Source organism: Bacillus rossius, assembly GCF_032445375.1.
Source record: "Bacillus rossius redtenbacheri isolate Brsri chromosome 9 unlocalized genomic scaffold, Brsri_v3 Brsri_v3_scf9_1, whole genome shotgun sequence".
In the NCBI taxonomy this organism is placed as follows: Eukaryota; Metazoa; Arthropoda; class Insecta; order Phasmatodea; family Bacillidae; genus Bacillus; species Bacillus rossius.
This window is the reverse complement of record NW_026962012.1, coordinates 18079446-18098340: the sequence shown is the minus strand read 5'-3', so window position 1 is coordinate 18098340 and position 18895 is coordinate 18079446. Positions and strand designations below refer to the sequence as shown.

The following is an 18895-nucleotide window of genomic DNA, read 5'->3' as shown; positions in this document are numbered from 1 at the left end:
TGATTTATTGGGTGAATTTAGAGTAACCTATCATTTGCTGTCGAGCATCTGCAGTTCCATTAAAGATGATTGGCATTAATTTTGCAGACAGTCAGAACAGAAGGGCCTGCGCCATATAGTGTGTCCAGTTCGGTCTCGTCAAGGAACCTGCATGGTGGCGTGTACATTGAAATTACTTTCATGTGTTCGTTATTAATCGTAAGGCCAACTGATTATATGTAATTTGGGAAATGTGGAGAGCTGGCATTCCGCCTCCCCTGTTATTCCTTTCGCGCCTGTAGAGCGTATAATTTAGGATACAGCACCATTTGGCCATGATTTGGCACATGGGAAGGATGGTTACGACCAGTTTCAAGTCGGCCTTGAAGATCTCGGATTACTCCAAGACCTTCACGAAGTCGGAAACTTCCGGATGGGGCGTGGATATCGGCCCGGGGCTGGCGGAATACTTAGTCATTGCTGGCAGGATTTTTAGTAATGGATGGTTTAATAAATAGTCTTGGCTAGTAGGATACTTAAGTCATGGCTGGTTGAATACTCAGTTATGGCTGGTGGGATGCTTAGCCATGGCTTTTAGTTTACATATTAAAGGCCAGAGGGATAATTTGTCATGGCTGCTGTGAAAATCATACTTTCAGAAGCACAAACAAAAATGTGATTTCCAAATTTAAAGGTAATTTTATGTTGCTTCAGATAAAACTTACTATCGCATTAATTATTAGTGATATATGCTATCTCGATGAAACAGGGATGACAAATGAGTCTTGCTGAAATAAGGAAAAAAAGCAAGTAGGACAAATGCTATTGTAGGAGTGACATGAAATGTAGTGCCCCAGTTCTTTATTTTTCCAAGGAAAAATTTCAGAGACCACATGCTCAAAGGTGCTTCACCTGGAAGTGACGGAGGATCTAGTCTAAGTGGATGTTTCTGTCAGTACTCTAGAATTTTTCAAAGCATAAGACCTACCAAGGAACAACCTAAACTTATATTGGACAATCACGAATCACATAGCAGTTTTGAATCTCTAAACTTTGCCAAAGACAATGGAATTGTGTTATTGACGTTTCTACCACCCCACTGCAGTCACAAAACACAGCCCCTTGATTTGACAGTATTGGGACATTTGAAGGCTAAATGTAACAGTGCTTGCTCTGATTTCATGTGAAATTTAAGAGAAACACCTACCAGTGCACCAAGAATTACTGTATATGACATTTCAGGCATTGTTGGTGTGGCTTACCCTTTGGCTTTCATGCTAGCAAACATCTTGAAGGAGTTTAGTGTTAGTGGCATTGAAACTTTCAACTAAAATGTGTTTATTGACCAGGATTTTATGGCATCGTATGTAATAGGCCTCTAACGACTTGACATTCGGCAGAATAAGAGTCCCGAGAAGTAGTACCAGGCACGCTTAGAGAATCCTGGGCCTCATTCTGAAGAACCAAAGTTAACAATTAGGTTTCTTGAAGACATTAGCCAAATCCAAAGGTTGAACGGCAAGAAACACACTAAGGTCGAAAGAAAGGAAAATTAACTGTTCTTACCGACACACATGTTGAACAACAGGAAGCAGCAAACAATATAGAAGAAAATAAATTGTTAACTAAACAAAATAGGACTGAAGTTAAGACTCACATAGAAAGACGAATATTTGAATAAAGCAGCAGTACTTAGACGATCCTGATCAATTACAGTATGATGATTCTTCTGATGATTTGTGGAACAGTGATGAAAATGTTGAATCAGTTAAAAGTTGACACTTTATTATGACTAAAGTACAAGGAAAAACTGCTACTAGCAGCCGCAATTATGTTGCACAAGTTGTGTAAATGTATGATTATGGACTTGCCGAGTTAGATTTTACAGGATGGTTGTATCCACGACCAAATTTGAAGCTGCAAATGAAGAAGATACCTTCATTGCTTCAAGTGAAATGATTGCTAAGCTACCTAGTGCAATACATGGCACAATAGCTCGTTATGAGAATATGATATGGTTCTCAATTCATTTAACTATATTCAGTGTCCACTAGACTTGCTATTTTCAAAAAGATAATTGAACTTACATTGGTTATTTTTTTATTTTTTTTTTTAAATAGGTACTCATTTTAGAAATAAGCTACTAGATCATAGTTTTCCATATTAAACCAAAATGTTCAGTTAACTCCAATGTTTGGTCCAGTCAACCCACCCACTGGAATAAAATTGAAGCTGTTATTTTTATTATTTTTGTTTTAAAATGTGTACGAGATATGTGTATAAACGAAAATACCAAAGCTGGAATCAGTATTAGTATTTTAATGACGGATCTGAGGCAGGATGCAGGGCGTGTGGTGGTGTCCACCATCTCTGATTGTGACATCATGGCGGCCATCTTGGTGTCAAAAATTCCTCAAAATTGTTTTCAATTTCCCTATTTCGAGGGGAAATTTCGATTTTCGAAATGCCCACTAAGATAGTTTCCTTTTAAAAAACAAAGTTTTCCCATAGATGCTTAAATTATCCATCGACAAGCATCCATAAGCATCTGTAGGGGAGCTGCGATATCAGAAATATTTTTTATTAAAATTTAATTTGAATTGTAATTCATTTTTATATTTTTATTAATAAAATACATGTTTACTCTCGCCGGGAATCGAAGCGAGGGCTGAATTAAACTAAGTAACTAAACATTTGAAGTAAACAATTAATTTTCCAAAGGATGTGATATTTTTTTGTAATTTTTGGTCAAAAATTAAAACATTTCAAGTTTATGGTGAAGGTCAAATTTAAAGCTTCCCTCGAAAGGCTTATGGAGGCTTGTCGATGAGGAATTTAAGCCTTTATGGAGAAATTTTTTTCTTTGAAAGGCAAAAATCTTCTGAAACATTTCGAATATCGAGTTTTTTTTATTTTTTTGAGGATTAAAACGGGAAATTTTCCTAAAAAAAACAACGCGAACTTTCCCCTTGAAATAGGGAAATTTAAAGGAATTTTGAGGAATTTTGGACATCAAGATGACCGCCGTGGTGTCACAATCCAAGATTGTGGACACTACCTCACACCTCGCACTGACCCTGTCAAGCTCCTTCATTTTGCCATACTACTGCCAGTCACACATCACTCATATGTGTGTCAGTGGGTCAGCTGGAGGGTGGGGGGATGCTGTGAGGGGTTGTGAGCCTGTGAGTGCCGCCTGCCATGCGGTCCTTGGCGGGAGGGCTACTTTGAAGCGTACAGAGAACTGTGTGTGTGCATTCCAGTTGCCACGCCCAGGGGATGGATGGTAACAGAGCACAAGCAGGAACTACTAGTTCAGGCACGAAGAGGTGCCCTTCAATAATGTTTATTAATTAATAATATAATTCATTATCGCTAATTATAATTTTGTGTTATGACCAATGCTCTCAGTCCTAAACCAGAATCAAATTGCAATAACAAAAAGCACGTGTTTTGGGTTCAATATTTTTGTGCTGTCATCTTTTGTGGTTTTTTTTTTATCGTTCTATTCTGTTTTTGGAAAACTGTTGTGTTTGTTTCGTCTTTTCGTTTTGTCGTGTTTTTTTTTCGTTTCAACCGTTGTGCTGAATTTTTTGGGTTCAATATTTCTGTGTCGTCATCATTTGCGGGTTTTTTTTCGTTCTCTTAGTACATTTTTCTTTGTTTTTCTTTGTTTTGTTGACCATATTCCTGTCGCGGAATATTTTGTGGTGTTTATATCCTTGTTGACAACAGCAATTTTTTGCTTAATTTTGTGGTTTTTGCCTTTTTTTGGTTTTATTTATATATTTCTTTATTTTTATTTTTTATTTTTTCTTCAACAGAAAAAGTTTTTAGCAATGGCGTATGTCCAAAAACTTACATCAAGTCATGCACTCCCATTGCACAAATCTTTCAAAGATAATAAAAAGAACATTATAAAACATATTATGTACCTAGTGAATAATCAAAAGAATACATTATCAAATTACAGAAAAACATCGAGGACATTTTTTAGTTAAAGCGAACTTAGTGTTACAATTCAACACATGTGAGAAAATTTTAGCTAGAATGTGCATGTGTGTTCCTTTACCACTAGCTAACCGCATGTGTGAGAAACATCACACTTTGAATTCGCATGTGTTTTCTCTTTGCCACTACCTAAAAGCATAGATGAGAAACATTACACATGCATGTTTGTTCTCTTTACCACTAGCTAAGCACATGTGTGAGAAACATTACACATAGAATGAAGCCTTACCAAAATCAAGCTGACTAGCTTATAAAGGAAGGGATTCCGAACAAGCTGACAAGTACATATTATAGCGACAAACGAGCAATCCAATTAGTGCAAACAAATGTAAAAAATAACGCAGAACAAGACAGGTAAGTGATACGCAAGAACATAAATAGTTTACGGCCCTACATGTAGGTCGACCCAGAACACACAGACACGTTGAAAGCTGGAATTAAAGCCAGTAAAACTGAGAAGTCTGAAATTGCAAGAAACATCGGGTTGGCATCCCTGTTCAATCTAACTTGTGGACATGTCCAAGGATAATCAAGGCGGGGCTATTTTTCAAACAAGAAAATAATTTTGCATAGACATAATAACACCAAAATAATACAAGATGCCAGCCGAAAAAAAAAATTCTAAACAATTGACCAGAGAAGTGAAACAAAGATAACTTACGTGTCACTGCCACCGGGTGCAAGGCCAAACAAGTTACTGATGTGCATGCAGCACCACGCCAACAAACCACTACAATCCAAATGAATGCTCGAAAGAGAAATAGATTAAAACCAGGGTGGTTTGGAGCCCACTTTATGCCTTAAGGCATGCTCTGGGGCCCAGAGTAGGGGAAGGGGTGGACCACGAAGAAATTCAAGCGGTTGTAAGGGGAGCAGGTGGAGCAATGAGATTGATGTGCCCGGGTGTTTTTTGAATTTAGACGATTCACTGTACAAATCGAGCGCCAGCTCCGTTTCAACCTGTGTGTCGCAGACCTGGGCTGGGGCTCTGACTAACATCCTCTGTTGACATTACTCTACAGTCTGTAGACATTTTTCTTTTACTTCTTCCTACTAATTTCTTTTTTTCTTTTCATATTCTAAACACAGTTTTAGTAGGATGTTCCTTCCTGTCATGATTTGAAAGTTTTAATTGTTAGATGGTTATTTTGTGAAGAGCAGGTGTCTTGGGCTTAAAGCTACTAACTGACCGGGAAGACAGCCGTTCATGTATCTAGCTTGAAACAGTGTAGCCAATACTAAGCATGGATGCACAATAATTGCAATTTTGATCGCGCACTGTGACAAGCGTAAAAAGCTATGCGCATGTAACCAAGTTGTCACACAGTTACACCGCTCGGTCACGCGTGTGCCTCGATCAACAGCGGAGGTTTGTTTGGATTCCAGGACCGTTCAGCATCTGGACGAACTTGAGCGATCCACACTACCACTACCAGTACTGAGAACAGTGAGTAGCAGCTTGGTCGAGTAGCGCTCACCCATCACAGTACTTCGCTCACTTAGTTATACAAACGTCTTTGTGTCCAGCGATTGTGAAGTACACTTTCATGGTGCAGCATTTACATTGCAATAAATTGTACTAGACTATGGTATACACTGTGTGCATTTATATTTGCAAGGAAGTTTTTATTTTAAATAGTTATTTCAATACACATTTTTTAATTGTTGGTGATAAGTGTATAATTTTGGTTGTCACGGAAAGCGGTCTGACTGCATTATAATTTTTAATTGATAACAAATTTAAGTAATACTTTTTGGATGTCTTTATAATACAGCATGTATTACATAGTTACTGCTTTTTATGTTTGTTATTTGTTTAAGAATTCTTAATAGCCTTATGTAAATTTTATCATGTGAAGTATTGTTATAGTACCACTAAAGTTATTATAATGTTATATTTTATACAATGAGCTAATTAATTCTCTAGCTGGAAGTTTTACTAATGTTTTACTGCATGGAGTGTTCTATTTGTATTCTGAATACACACTATGCCATGGTAAAGGTTTGTTATAAATGTAACAGTTTTGGTAGTTTTAATTATAAAAATAGGTTTATATCTACACATATCAAAGTTACTTGCATTTAAAATTAACATTATTATGTTAAGTTTTGCATTGTGATGAAAATTGATACAGCTATAATTTCTATTTTTTTTTTTTGTGTGTGATCTTTGTGAAAGTACATGTTTGTTTAAAATTAGAGAGAGTTCAAGAGAAGCAGTCATCATAAGGAATATGGGATCAGGGATCACACTGTTGTTGCTGGTTATTAGCATAACCTAACAGGTTAATTAACACTCGTAGCACAGATGTTGAGTCCTTTAACGGGATTGTTGAAAAAGATGTGGCATGAAGGAATGTTCGTGATAATGATTTTTTTTTTTTCAGTTTTAGGCTCTATTCGGGGTATAGGATGTAAAGAACCTTGCATCGACTCACCACAGAGCAGAGAGGACTTATGAATCAGGGTGTGGGTACCACCTGTATGGCGTTGAGGATCTAATGGGAAGTTGTGTTAAGGGGAAGAGATAGGAACTGAAAAGGCCGTCTTCGTTTCCATTTTGTAGGGCTTTCTTAATTTAATATCATATAATTCTCGAAATGTAGCTCGTTAAAGTTAGAGGTGCCTAGAGCTAGTTTTGACCTTTTTTTAAGCTAAAGATTACTCTAGCTTAAGATTAATTAGGCAATTCTGTAAATTATTATATAGACAAAATTTATGTCTTGATAACCAGCTGGACTCTGTGGATGGTTATGCAGCGCGCTGCCTGACTTGGCTAGTGTAATAAGCCTCTTTGAAATCGACAGTTTCAGACAGTATGACGTGCAATCATTTGCGGTTTCAAGTTCGCGACTAGGGGTGAACTTAGTGTACTGGGTGCATTACTGTGGTTGAAGTCCAGTAGACCCGTAACAAAATTTGCTGTCGTGTGTTATCAGCTCCTGCGTGGTTCTGTAAGTTCGTCAGATTAAAATCTAATTTGCTAGCTGCTGGTGTGAAGAACAGCTCCCTATTCGGCATAATTTGCTGGTTCTTCTATAGTATTTTGTGGGTTACTCTAAATAATACATAGTTGTTCGCAAGACATGTTTATTCACACAATTAAACTCATGGAACACTTAAATATGCTCAGTAATATTTGCAATTGCACATGAAAAATTATATTTGATATAATGCTTCCTAGCGGCAGTCGCACTGGGGTTGCTATTGTATGGATTCGGCCAGTGCCGTAAATTGAGTTGAATTTTAAGGCAACCGGGTTAAGCCCTCTATTGAAAATGACATGGGGACATGAGGAGGCCAAATTAATAAAAAAAATTAGATTGAAAATTATTTTAATAACAGAATGAAATTTCTATGAAATGTAACTCCATGGAACTGGATGAGCACAATAATGATCATTACACATTCAAAAAAATCGTAAAGACATAAAGGTGGGGCGAATTCACTGAAACTATTTTCAGTCAATAGAGAATCTCTGAAAGTTTTATTTACAAATTACAGTGACTCAATATGTGCTCCTCGAGTTACGCGGTAATAATCGAGGCAGTATTTTAACTCGTCCCACACTTTTGCAATGTGTCGGTGGTGATAGACTCAATTGCCACTGTGATTATTTGTCTCAGATCTGGCAACGATAGCGACAGAGGTGGCACGAACACTTTGTCTTTGACATAACCACACAGAAAGAAATCGCATGGGGTTAAATCTGGTGATCACAGTGGCCATCAGCACAACACCGCATCGTCGACACTTGCACAACCAAGCCATCTCCCAGGGAGATGTGTGTTTAGATGTTCCCTCATAGCCAAGTGGAAATGAGGTGGTGCACCATCTTGTTTGAAGGTAAAGTCGTTTGAATCTTCTCCCAACTGAGGCAGAAGCAACAATATAATCATGACGAGGTAGGAATGGCCTGTGGCAGTTTTTTCGATGAAAAAAAAAAGGGCCCGTAAATCTTCACCCTCGACATTACACAGAATATGTTCACTTTCGGGGAATCTCTCTAATGCTCTATCGTGACATTAGGATTTTCCGTTCCCCAAAAAACGCAAATTGTAGCTATTCACTTGGCCATTTATATGGAATATAGCCTTGTCACTAAAAAATTAACCTCATATGTAGGTTGTGGTCGTTGTCGATCCTCGCTAGCATCTCGGAGAAGAAATGTGTAACGTGCACCGTAATAATTTTTTTGAGTGCCGTGCCCAACTAGATTCGGTACGGTTTCATGCGCAAACTTTTGCGTAAGATTTTCGATAGCTTTGTTTTTGGCATCTGTAGTTCACGACTTGCTCGCCTGGTTGATTTCCATGGGCTACGCAAAAATGATGTTCGAACATGGTACACATCTATCTCGGGCACAGAGGACCAACCATGATTCTTGCCTTTGGAAACGTATATCCTTTCTCTTGAAATGTTTTGTACCAGGCATAAATGAGTGACTGGCTTGGTGGTTTCGCATCAAAATGTCTGCGAAATTTACATTGCACAATAGTCACTGACTACGTTTTCGCTAACTGAAGCAAGAACCAACTTTTCTGCTGTGCGGTAGGGGCCATTATAAGCACTAGCTGATTATAGTGGACGCAATCAGCAACAAACGAATTCGAAATATTAAAAATATATATTTTAGGTATTCTAATTGGCTGAAAGAATTGTCAGGTCAAACGTCCCTGTCATTTATATTTAATGATTTTTGAAAGTGTACTGATCATATGTGCTATCTGTATATATTCTGGCTCTATTATTTGGACTTTTTAACCTTTTTGAAAGGGCCGAAATTATATCGTTTATAAAAGAATATTTAATACCAGTATACAAACATAAAATGGATAGCCGAGAAGTAAAGGCACTCTACATGTGACTTGAGGGTCGTTGGTTCGAAAACCACCCTCCTCCAAAATAGTTTCAACTTATTGAAATATTTTAATGAACCAATAGAAGAACTAGCATAAAGCGATTTTTACAGTAGTAGTAACCAAGTAACCAAGTAACAAATACCGGAACAAAATAAAATATGACAATCCACGACAATAATGCGCCTCGCAGGCAACACTAGCACAACTATCGAACCGTTGGGCAGGATTGCAAATGAAAAAGACGAAAATCCCGATTTATTCTTTTTTTTTTTCCTAACCTAACTAAAACTAAGTGTATTTTGGAGGGGTCCGGGTTAGGGAGGGACCTAGGTGCGTCTCAGGCCGAAGCCTATACGCCTAGTCATGCTGGGATTAGCCATGCAAGGAGAGGGTCGCATGCATCATGTGCTAGGAGGGGATTGGCCAGCCATGGCAGCGATTGGCGCCATGACTAACTCCCCTCACTCTTAAATCTAGACTATAACTAGAGATAGGTTGGGCCCAGGTAAAACCTGCATAGACACAGGGAAAACCCTGGGCACATTCATGCGGGATGCAAATTGGCATGCATTACGTGTAGGAGTTTACAGGAGACAGAGGATGGTCTGGATGAAGTGTTGGACAGAGTAGAAAAGAGTCTACCATGCGGGGGTTGGGAACTTGGACTCGTAGTCCGCTTTGCTTTTTATCCAGGACTGGATTTAGTGACCAGGGACGCAAGCGCCCCTGGTGGTGAGTGGTTGCACTGACCACTCACTCCGCCGCCAGTCAGCACCTAAAAAACTAAGAAACTAAAACAGAAAAAAGATAAATGACTTACAAACTAGGCATTTCGTTACGAAATATGCAAACACCCAACTCTGGGATGGACGTGCAGTGCTTAAGATAAAACTAAAATAAGAACTAAAAATATATATATATTTTTTTTTAATTTTTTTTTATTTTTTTTTTTTTTTAGATTTTTTATTATTATTTTAGAAATATATATTTTTGATGACTATTACTTAGTATCTAGGGCTTATTACTAATTTACAAATCTCTAATATCTACTACTATACTACTAGTTATATATAGAGGAACTGTCGGTGTATAAAGTTACAGGTGAATTAAATCAAGACCTATTCGCATTCTGGCATGGTTGCAAGCTTGTAATTCAAAATCCCATGTCTTTCAGAAACACAACCGGCACTGGAGGTGAAGCCTGCCAGGCGGGCCATGCCCATCGTACATAGGGAGTCAGCCCTAACACAACAGGCAGTGAACTCCCGGGAGCCGAACCTACACCTGCGTGCTTCGGACCATTTTGAATAAGCAAATTATTCGTTAATGTCTATAATTTAAGTTTCAACTCGCGGGAGACTGATTGGCCGATCGCTCAGCCAGCCACAGCACACTACGGAGGTCTGTGAGCCAAGATTGAATTTGGCATTTTATATTTTCCATGCAACTCTGGATCTTGTTCGCCCAGTGATGAAATATATGGGTTTCTGCTTATGGCACATTTATCATAGAATTTTTGCGCAGTTCGGAAATAATAATGTTTTAAAAGTTCGAGTTTGAGCTCTCTGTGCATAGCCCTTACGGGGCAATACACAGGCGCATCTGTCGCAATACGAATACTCTTATTCTGAATTCTCTGTAACTTGATTAAGTGAGATTCCGCTGCTGTTGCCCACACCGGCGCTGCATACGTGATTATTGGTTTTATTAGTGCGTTATAAATTATTATTCCGTTTTTAACAGAGCTACCTAAACGTCTGCTCATGACGGGGTAGAGGGTCATGAGCCTAGTGAAAGCTGTTTTTCTTTTCGCCTCTATGTGATCGCGCCATAGTAGTTTCCTATCCATGTGTACGCCTAAATATTTAACCACATTTTTGTGAGGAATTTGCTCATTGAAAAGTGTTAGTCGTGGTCTATCTTCAAGTGGCGGGAGATGTTTACGCGTAAAAACTATAGCTTCTGATTTAGTAGGGTTTACCTTAATTCGCCATTTTGTGCACCACTGTTCTATTGAATTTAACGCGGTTTGTAATCTGTCTGCTGCGAGTTTTAGAATACTAGATCTGCTAAACAATACCGTATCGTCCGCGTAGCAGCCAAACTGAACTGATCGGTGTGCGGGCTTAGGCATATCGTGGATATAAATATTGAATAAAACCGGCCCCAAGATGCTGCCTTGTGGGACTCCTGCTTTAATTATTTTTAAATCGGACTGTGCTCCTTCTGTCGTGACTCTAAACGATCTATTTTCTAAATACGAGGCCAGTAATTTAATATAACAATCGGGGAAGCCAGTTTTATATAATTTATAAATTAAGCCTTCATGAAGTACTCTATCAAAGGCTTTTTCTATGTCCAAAAACGCTGCGAGATTATAGCTATTCTGATTGAACGCAGTTATTATTTGTTCTGTCATACGGACCAGTTGATGTGTTGTTGAATGCGCGCTGCGAAAACCAAATTGTTCGTCCGGCAGTACGTCATTTTCTTTAATGTGAGTATTTAGTCGCTGTAGAATTATGCATTCAGCTACTTTTGACAATGTACTCAGCAGACTAATGGGCCTATAATTTTGGGGCAGTGTGTTATCTTTTCCGGATTTATGAAAAACTATCACATTCGCTTCTTTCCACTGCGATGGAAAATACTGTAGTTTAAGTATTCCATTTATTAATTGAGCTAGGTATTCCAAAATTTCATCGGGCAGTTTCTTAAGGACTACTGCCTGAATGCCATCGTTTCCCGGTGCCTTACGTGGTTTCATACGCCTGATAGCCTGTTTAACTTCCTGAGATTGAGTTAAGTAAGGTTTTGAGGTTAAAGGCTGATTAAGTTTAATTGTAAGGTCTCTGTATATTCTGGCATTAAATTGCGGGTCACAGGGTTCGATATTAGGTTGAAAGGCTAATTCAAGGGTATTCGCGAAGGCTTGTGCTTTGTCTGTCGGTGTAAAAGCGAACCCAGTGCGTGTTTGTAGCGGAGGTATTTTATCTATCTTATGAAGGAATCGCTTTGTCATACTCCAGGTGCTACCATCTTGCACCTGTAGCTGAGAGACTTTCGTCTCCCATTGGCTGCTCCTCCATAGAGTTATTTCATCGGTAATTATTTTCTGTAATTCATTAATTCTCGCTTTAATGTCGCGCTGCCTACGTCGAGTATATTCGCGCCTTAATCTATTTTTCTGAGAAATTAAATCCCTAATATACACCGGCAGTTCATCTTGCTTAAATCTAACCACCTTTTCTGGGATGCACGAGTTAATTGCAGTTTGAATTTTAACTGTAAGTTCAGTGACTGCTGATTCGATGTTATCTTTTGTTTTGAAGTTGGCAGCATCGGCTGCAGGCAAATTATCGACTAAATACGTCTGAAAGCCTCTCCAGTCAGCTTTCTTGTAGTCTTTAATTTTTCTCGGAGGACTGATGTCAGTGTCCACGTCATCGAATAGTAGATGTACTGGAAAGTGGTCAGACGACATTTCGTGAAAGACTCTGAGTTCGAATCCCGTTTGAACTCTCTTATTTAATGCAATATCTAAAATATCGGGGTTGTGCCTTAGTACTCCGCTATCGTGAGTGGGCTCTGAGGGAGCATGTACTTGATAATTTTTGTTAGACTCGTGTCTTTGCAGCAGTAGGCCATTGGCTGTATTGCTCCGACAGTTCCAGTCTTTATGTTTGGCATTAATATCGCCGACTGCTAGGAATGTGGGAGCTGAGCCATATAAGATGTCCAGCTCGTTTTCAGTTAGTGACCTGCCCGGTGGTGCATACATCGAAATAAGCACAATTTGTTGTTTATTGACTTTAAAAGTAATTGCCACAGCTTCTAATTTATTAAATTCAGGTAAATGAAATTCACTATGTTGTATACTTCTGTGGATTAGTAGGGCAACCCCTCCACTTCTGGTATCGCGGTCGCGCCTATAAATAGTGTAATTTAAGATAGTTAGACGATCTATTGGAATTAAGTGTGTTTCGTTTATCGCCGCGATTCTAATATTATGTTTAATTAAATGATCGGTAAATTCGATTATTTTATTTCTAATTCCTCGCGCATTCCAGTAAAGGATGGTACTTAATCTACTGTCTACGGGGGTAGTATTAATGGCAGAACCTAAATTAAGGGTGTGCAGCATTAAAGCTGGCCGCTAATGCTGTTACGAAGCCCGTGGTGGCTTTTATTTTGTCCTCTATTGACTTGGACGGATTACACCAAATAGCCATTAAAATGCACATTGGTTCCAGGACGTGTGCCAGGTTAGGGTCCTGTGTAATGGCATCCGATTGGCCTACGAGCTTCAGAAAGTCGCTCGCGTCCATCGCTGGCTTCTCCGCGGGATTTAGCTGCGGTGAAGCAGTTGGCATTACTGTTGGTGAGTCAGTCTGCAACGGGCTGGCTTGTTGTTGCCCAGGCGCGACTTTCTTGGAATCACTGGGGGGAGGGGTGGAGTTGGGTGGCGCCTTAGTACCTGGCTGATCCATCACTTGACCTTGCGCCCGGCCTTTACCGTTTTTGTGCCCCGAATGGTGTTTCTTCGGGGGCCTCTGGGGCAGGGGCTGGCCTCTAGGTCTGGGTGGGTTTGCCAAGACAGGATACTCCAGTTCATGCCTATCGCTCAACACTGAATATTGATTAGGGCTCTGCCATTGCGGGGGGGCGGGGTAGCTCGGGGCTCGCCACGGCTGCCTTGGGGGCTGGGGGCAGTAGCCTGAGGGGCCGGCTTGTTGTGGGGGCGGGCGGACTTGAGCCGCGGCTGCTGCTCGCTTGTTTTCGCGCACTGCGCGTTTGGACTGCAGCTCTCTGTCTTTCCGCTCCTGTTGCGGGAGGTGACGCCAGTTCTCCCTCTTGTAGGCCATGCAGCCTCTGTAATTGGCGCAATGCGGGCCTTCACATCGAGCGCACTTTGCCTTCGTCCTGTCACCTCCCTGGGGGCAAACCTCGGTTTTGTGCCCTTGGCTGCACCATCGGCACACAGGGGAGGCTCTGCAGCCTTTTGCGGGGTGGCCAAACCTCTGACAGTTGCCACATTGGAGGGGGCCTTTGGGGTGTCGATGGTCCTCAACACGAATGCTGAGGCCTCCGAATGACTTCAGGTCGTAAATCCTTTCTGGATTTACGGCCTTCGGGAGCTCTACGACTAACTTATTTATAGGCTGCCTTGTCTGCCTGTTGTACAGAAACCAGAAGTTCTGCACTGGAAGACCCATTGCGGCGAACTCGGCCTGAATGAATTGTTTGTCGGTGCTGCTATGCACTCGACAAAACACAAACTTGTTCGGGATCTCGTCCCGTTGCAGCAGCACAGAGTGTTGCACTCCGGCCTGCTCCAGTGCACGCACTGCCCTGTGGTACTCCTCCACAGTGGCAGTGTGAATCATGAGCTGGTCATGGCCGCGACTGACGCACGACCAGCGCTCCTGCAGTGCTGCATCCAGCACTGTTTTAATGGCCGGGTAGCTGTGGCCAGAATCAACAAATACATACAGGGGTTTCACCTGCATTTTCTTTGCCTGAGGGGCAGGGTTTGGCGGGGCAGGGCTCGAACCTGCGGACGTGTTGGCGGCCGTTTGATTGGCCGAGTTGTTTGCCCTTCTGACGGGCTGCTTGCGAAGTCGCTCGGCCTGCTGCCTTGCGATCGCGGGGTTCGTCAGTGGGGGGCGCAGTCTTTCGTCCTTTCCTCCCGTTTTTTGTTTTTTTGAGACGACTATTGTAAAGCCGTCGTCGCTAGACATTTCTTGTTCGTCGTCGCTCGGCAGGGGCACATCGATGCACTCCTGCATCACCTGCTCGTCACTTAACTGGTCAGTCATGTCGCTAGTTACACCCTACAACGCACTAACACCCACTGACCACGCACCCGGTATTAAGCCGGGTTATGGCTAGGCTGTAGGGTTAGCTACAACCCGGGTTGTTTTGCACGCTTACACTTCTTAGAAAAAACCTGGGAATACCACCTGGCCTGTGTGCGAGCAAACAGGCTGTTCCTGGAATCTCGCAGCTCCGCTTGACGCGTCCGTCCTCGGCCAAGGCTCGAAGCGAACCTCGAAAATCCCGATCATAGGCATCGAGCTGCGGACACGCCCGAATATTGCCGAATCCTTACGATTGACAAGCCAACAAGACATCAAGCCATCAAGTCATGGTCCCATAATAAATAGGTACATTGTCCCAGACTCAGCCAAACGCCACTACTCAAATAGTTCTCTCTGTGAAATAATTTGTGTTAAGTACAGAATTAATTTTTTGGTATGACTACAGCTGTAATAATGCTACTAGTAGCACTACTGGGTCGTGGTGCCGGTGTCCACTATCTTGGATTGTGATGTCATGGTCACATCTTGGATGACCTTGAGCCCGGTCACCATCTTCATGATCTTTATTCCGGCCGCCATATTGGATGATCATTGATACAGGTCGCCATCATGGGTTCTGTTATCTGTAATTATGACATTACAGAAAAAAAATTATATTATTGATTTTTTCCCATTTTGGACGCTGATTTCACAGTCGCCAATTTGGATTCTGACATTACAGCTGCTATATTATTTTTGTCTTCTGGAGGCCGCCATTTTGTTTTTGTCTGGTGGAGGCCGCCATCCTGTTTTCGTCTGTTGGAGGTCGCATACTGATTTTTATCTGCTGTAGGCCACTAGATTGTTTTCTTCAGATAGGGGTCGTGATATTGGAAGATTTTAATGTCAGCCATATTCTTTTCTTCTGCCTGATGTTGTCAGCTTTGTTTGTGTTGTTTGTTCCCATAACTCGCCAGCGTCGCTGTCTCGTTGACGGACTTATATATTTTTTTACTATGGAGGATTTATATCAGTACCTGTTGGAGGCCATACTGCCATCTTGTTTAAAATACTGGCTACTAGGAGCGCGAGTGTCGTGTTTTGCACACATAATTTGCTAGAGTGCAATGATGCAATATCTGTTTAATATTTACCTGCTAGATTGCAGTAGTGTAAATCACCAGACCATCTTAGCATTTGCCATCTTTTCGGCCAATGTGGCTGCCTTCTGTAACTAACAACTAATAAATGTGGGCAATATTCCAAAAATCGTTACTAAGTTTATCTATTAATTATTGATTGATTCAATTGGTTCATGTCCTCATTTGAATCCTTGGCAGTGAATAAGTAAATTTTAGACTTAATACTTGTTTACATAAATATGTTGAACTGTCTCCAAAGCAGCTTCAATTCCTCATCCACCAGTTCACAGTAGGCCGCTAAAGTCATATTGACTGCCATGTTAAAAACCTGTACAACACCCAAAGAAAATAGGAAAAAAAATTAAATATTTAGTCTACTTATTTTTATAATGAAGAATTCTATCTTTTATGGTTTTTAGTTTGATCCTTTGTCACTGTCTACAGTAATTGAGATTAAAAGATTTTATTTAAATCCATTTTCCCTTATGTCTGTCGTCAAGTTTAATCATCTTCATCACTCTGAAAAAATATTCTACACAAGACAACTGACCGGCTGATTAAATATGTTACTCGATATCTCTATGCCTACTATGGAGGCCGCAAAAAGACATACTTTATGATTAATAGAACGCCAACCAAAATCATATTGGTCAAGCGTCTCCGAAACGTGAGGCCTTCTTTGACAATAGTAAGTATTCAGTACTCCCAAGTCATGTCTAATGTCAATTACATATCGAGGGTGTTTTGGCAAAAGGTCGTATCCCTCAAAAGTATCAAAAGTGAGGTTATGGTTGCATTGCATTCTTCATAAGTTAAAGTATAGTCTGGCAAAAGGTCTTAAGCAACAACGGACTCTAATCCAGTAAAAAACACAAAAAATGTTTGGGCGTAAGCAACACAAAACTAAATTCTGCTACAGGCAAAAAGTCGCAAGCCACAAGTGTTTGGGCGTAAGCAACACAAACCTAAAATCTGCTACAGGCAAAACGTCGCAAGCCACAATCGCTTTATTGTATGTTATACCAATAGGTCGTAAGCCACTAGTAATGTGGTATACGTCTTTTTGGCTGTTCAAGTCTTTTAATCGGTGGAACATACGTTGTACTGCTGTTTATCATTAGGAATTATTAAGTGAGGTTAAACTACCGACGATTATTTTAAAATGTAAATTAATGGTTCCCTAAAATATTCTGAATTATATTTTAATATTATTTTTAATGTATTTTCATATAATTTGTCTGGTGAATATTAAATGTATTTCTACTTTTAATTGTTACAGCATAGCAGTCATCTCTTGTCTATGAGTCTATTGTAATTGCAGTCCCTTGTTTAGTGCTCCTTGCTTGTTTACAAGTATGTTGTTATTGCAGGGTACTATGAACGTGAAGAATTTAGTTGAGTGAACGAGATGAATTAGTAAAAATGTTGTGTTTAAAGTAGCAATGGTTACAGGCTTTTTTTGGCCTACTTAATAATTACAAACATGTAAATGTTTTCTTCAAGTCAGTAATTGCAGTACATTGATTACAGACCATACAAAATGTTTTCAAGAGGGAGAAAAATGGTGGAGATGGTCACCGAGAATCAGTTAACAGTGATTGCTGAACTAACCCTACCTGTTATTGATTCAAGGATTTTAAATAAAACTATGGTTGGGCAAAATGTGATCGTGCCTCAAGTGGGTGATTTAGAAGGTATTCTTCTTGCGGCAAGCAACACTGATGGAGAGGGTAATGAGGAAAACAATATAATTCACACAAATACTTGCAAAACTCACAGTGACAGTTGTATAAATAATGAACAGAGTGAAAGTGAACCCTGTCATTCCAGAGAACCTGGCGTACTAAGTAATCATCAGTGTGACGAAAATTCTCAAAACATTTCCAGTGTTGAAAACCATCATGTCATGAGTGAAAATCTGAAAGAAATTGAGCAAAACAGATGTATAAATCCAGACAAAAATATTAGTAAAACAGGAAAAAGGGAAATTGTTGTAGATGAGAGAAAGGAAAATAAGAGAAAAAAGCTGAGAGGTGAAGAACATAAGAACAGGAAAGGAAAAATACGACCACCTAAGAGTCCGAAGCCCATTGTATGACAAGATACATGCTTCTTCAAGTGCAATAACAACTTTTCAGAGCAAAACAGGAAAGACGTGTGTTCTGGGTTCTGGGACATACAGGACTACAGAGGTCAAAATAATTTCATTATCAACAATGTTGATAAAGTATCGCCAAATAGAATATACATCAAAAGTAACAAACGTCGCAGATCAAGTACTTTGAAGTACCACTTACGAAAAGGCAATGAAAAAATAAGAGTATGCAAGATATTTTTCTTATCAACACTTGACATTTCCGAAAAGAAAGTCTTTAATGCTCTACAAAAACAGACTGAAGTAGGTTCTGTTATTGAAAATAGAAGAGGAAAACATACTCCTGGAAACAAGACGAATGAAAGTATAAGGAAAGTAGCGGTAGACTTCATCATTAACTTGCCAGTAGTGCCTTCACATTACTGCAGACAAAGTACAAGCAGGAAGTACCTCCCTACAGACATTGGTAATCTGTCAAAACTCTACAAAATGTACCAAGCACACTGCAAAAAAGAAAACTCACAACCAGCTGGAGAAAAAGTTTTTAAAGATTTTTTAGAAATGAGTTTAATATTGGTTTTCACATCCCTAAGAAAGATATATGTGTGACGTGTGAACGGTATAATAATACTCCTGTCTCGGAGAGAGATGAAAAAGTTCGTCAAGGAATGGAAAATCATAAAAAAAAAAAAAAGAAAGAAATTATCCAAGCAGTATTCAAGAATGATCAAACAAGGTCAAACACCAATGGACAACTCTGTGCAACGTTTGATCTTCAAAAAGTCCTAAACACACCACATGGGAAAAATATGTTACTGTATTACAGTCGGAAGTATTCATATCTCAAATTTACAATTTATGAAAGTGGCACAAAAAATACTTATTGCTATCTATGGGGTGAATGTGATGGCCGAAGAGGATCAAACGAGATTTGTAGCATTTTGTCACAGTACATCAAATTAGTTGATGAACGTAATGATGTGTCTTTGTTGTATCTATACTGTG

General features: G+C 39.9%; 1 protein-coding gene across 1 annotated transcript in view; it reads left to right on the top strand.

The window, feature by feature from the left end:
* Nucleotides 1–18895, top strand: part of LOC134542736 (uncharacterized) — a 123400-nt gene that overhangs the window by 94181 nt on the left and 10324 nt on the right. The window contains exon 10 of the mRNA XM_063387233.1: nt 5377–10253. Within this exon, the coding sequence (XP_063243303.1) occupies nt 5377–5432 (56 nt within the window). The 3' untranslated portion in view covers nt 5433–10253. The remainder of the gene's footprint in view (nt 1–5376; nt 10254–18895) is intronic.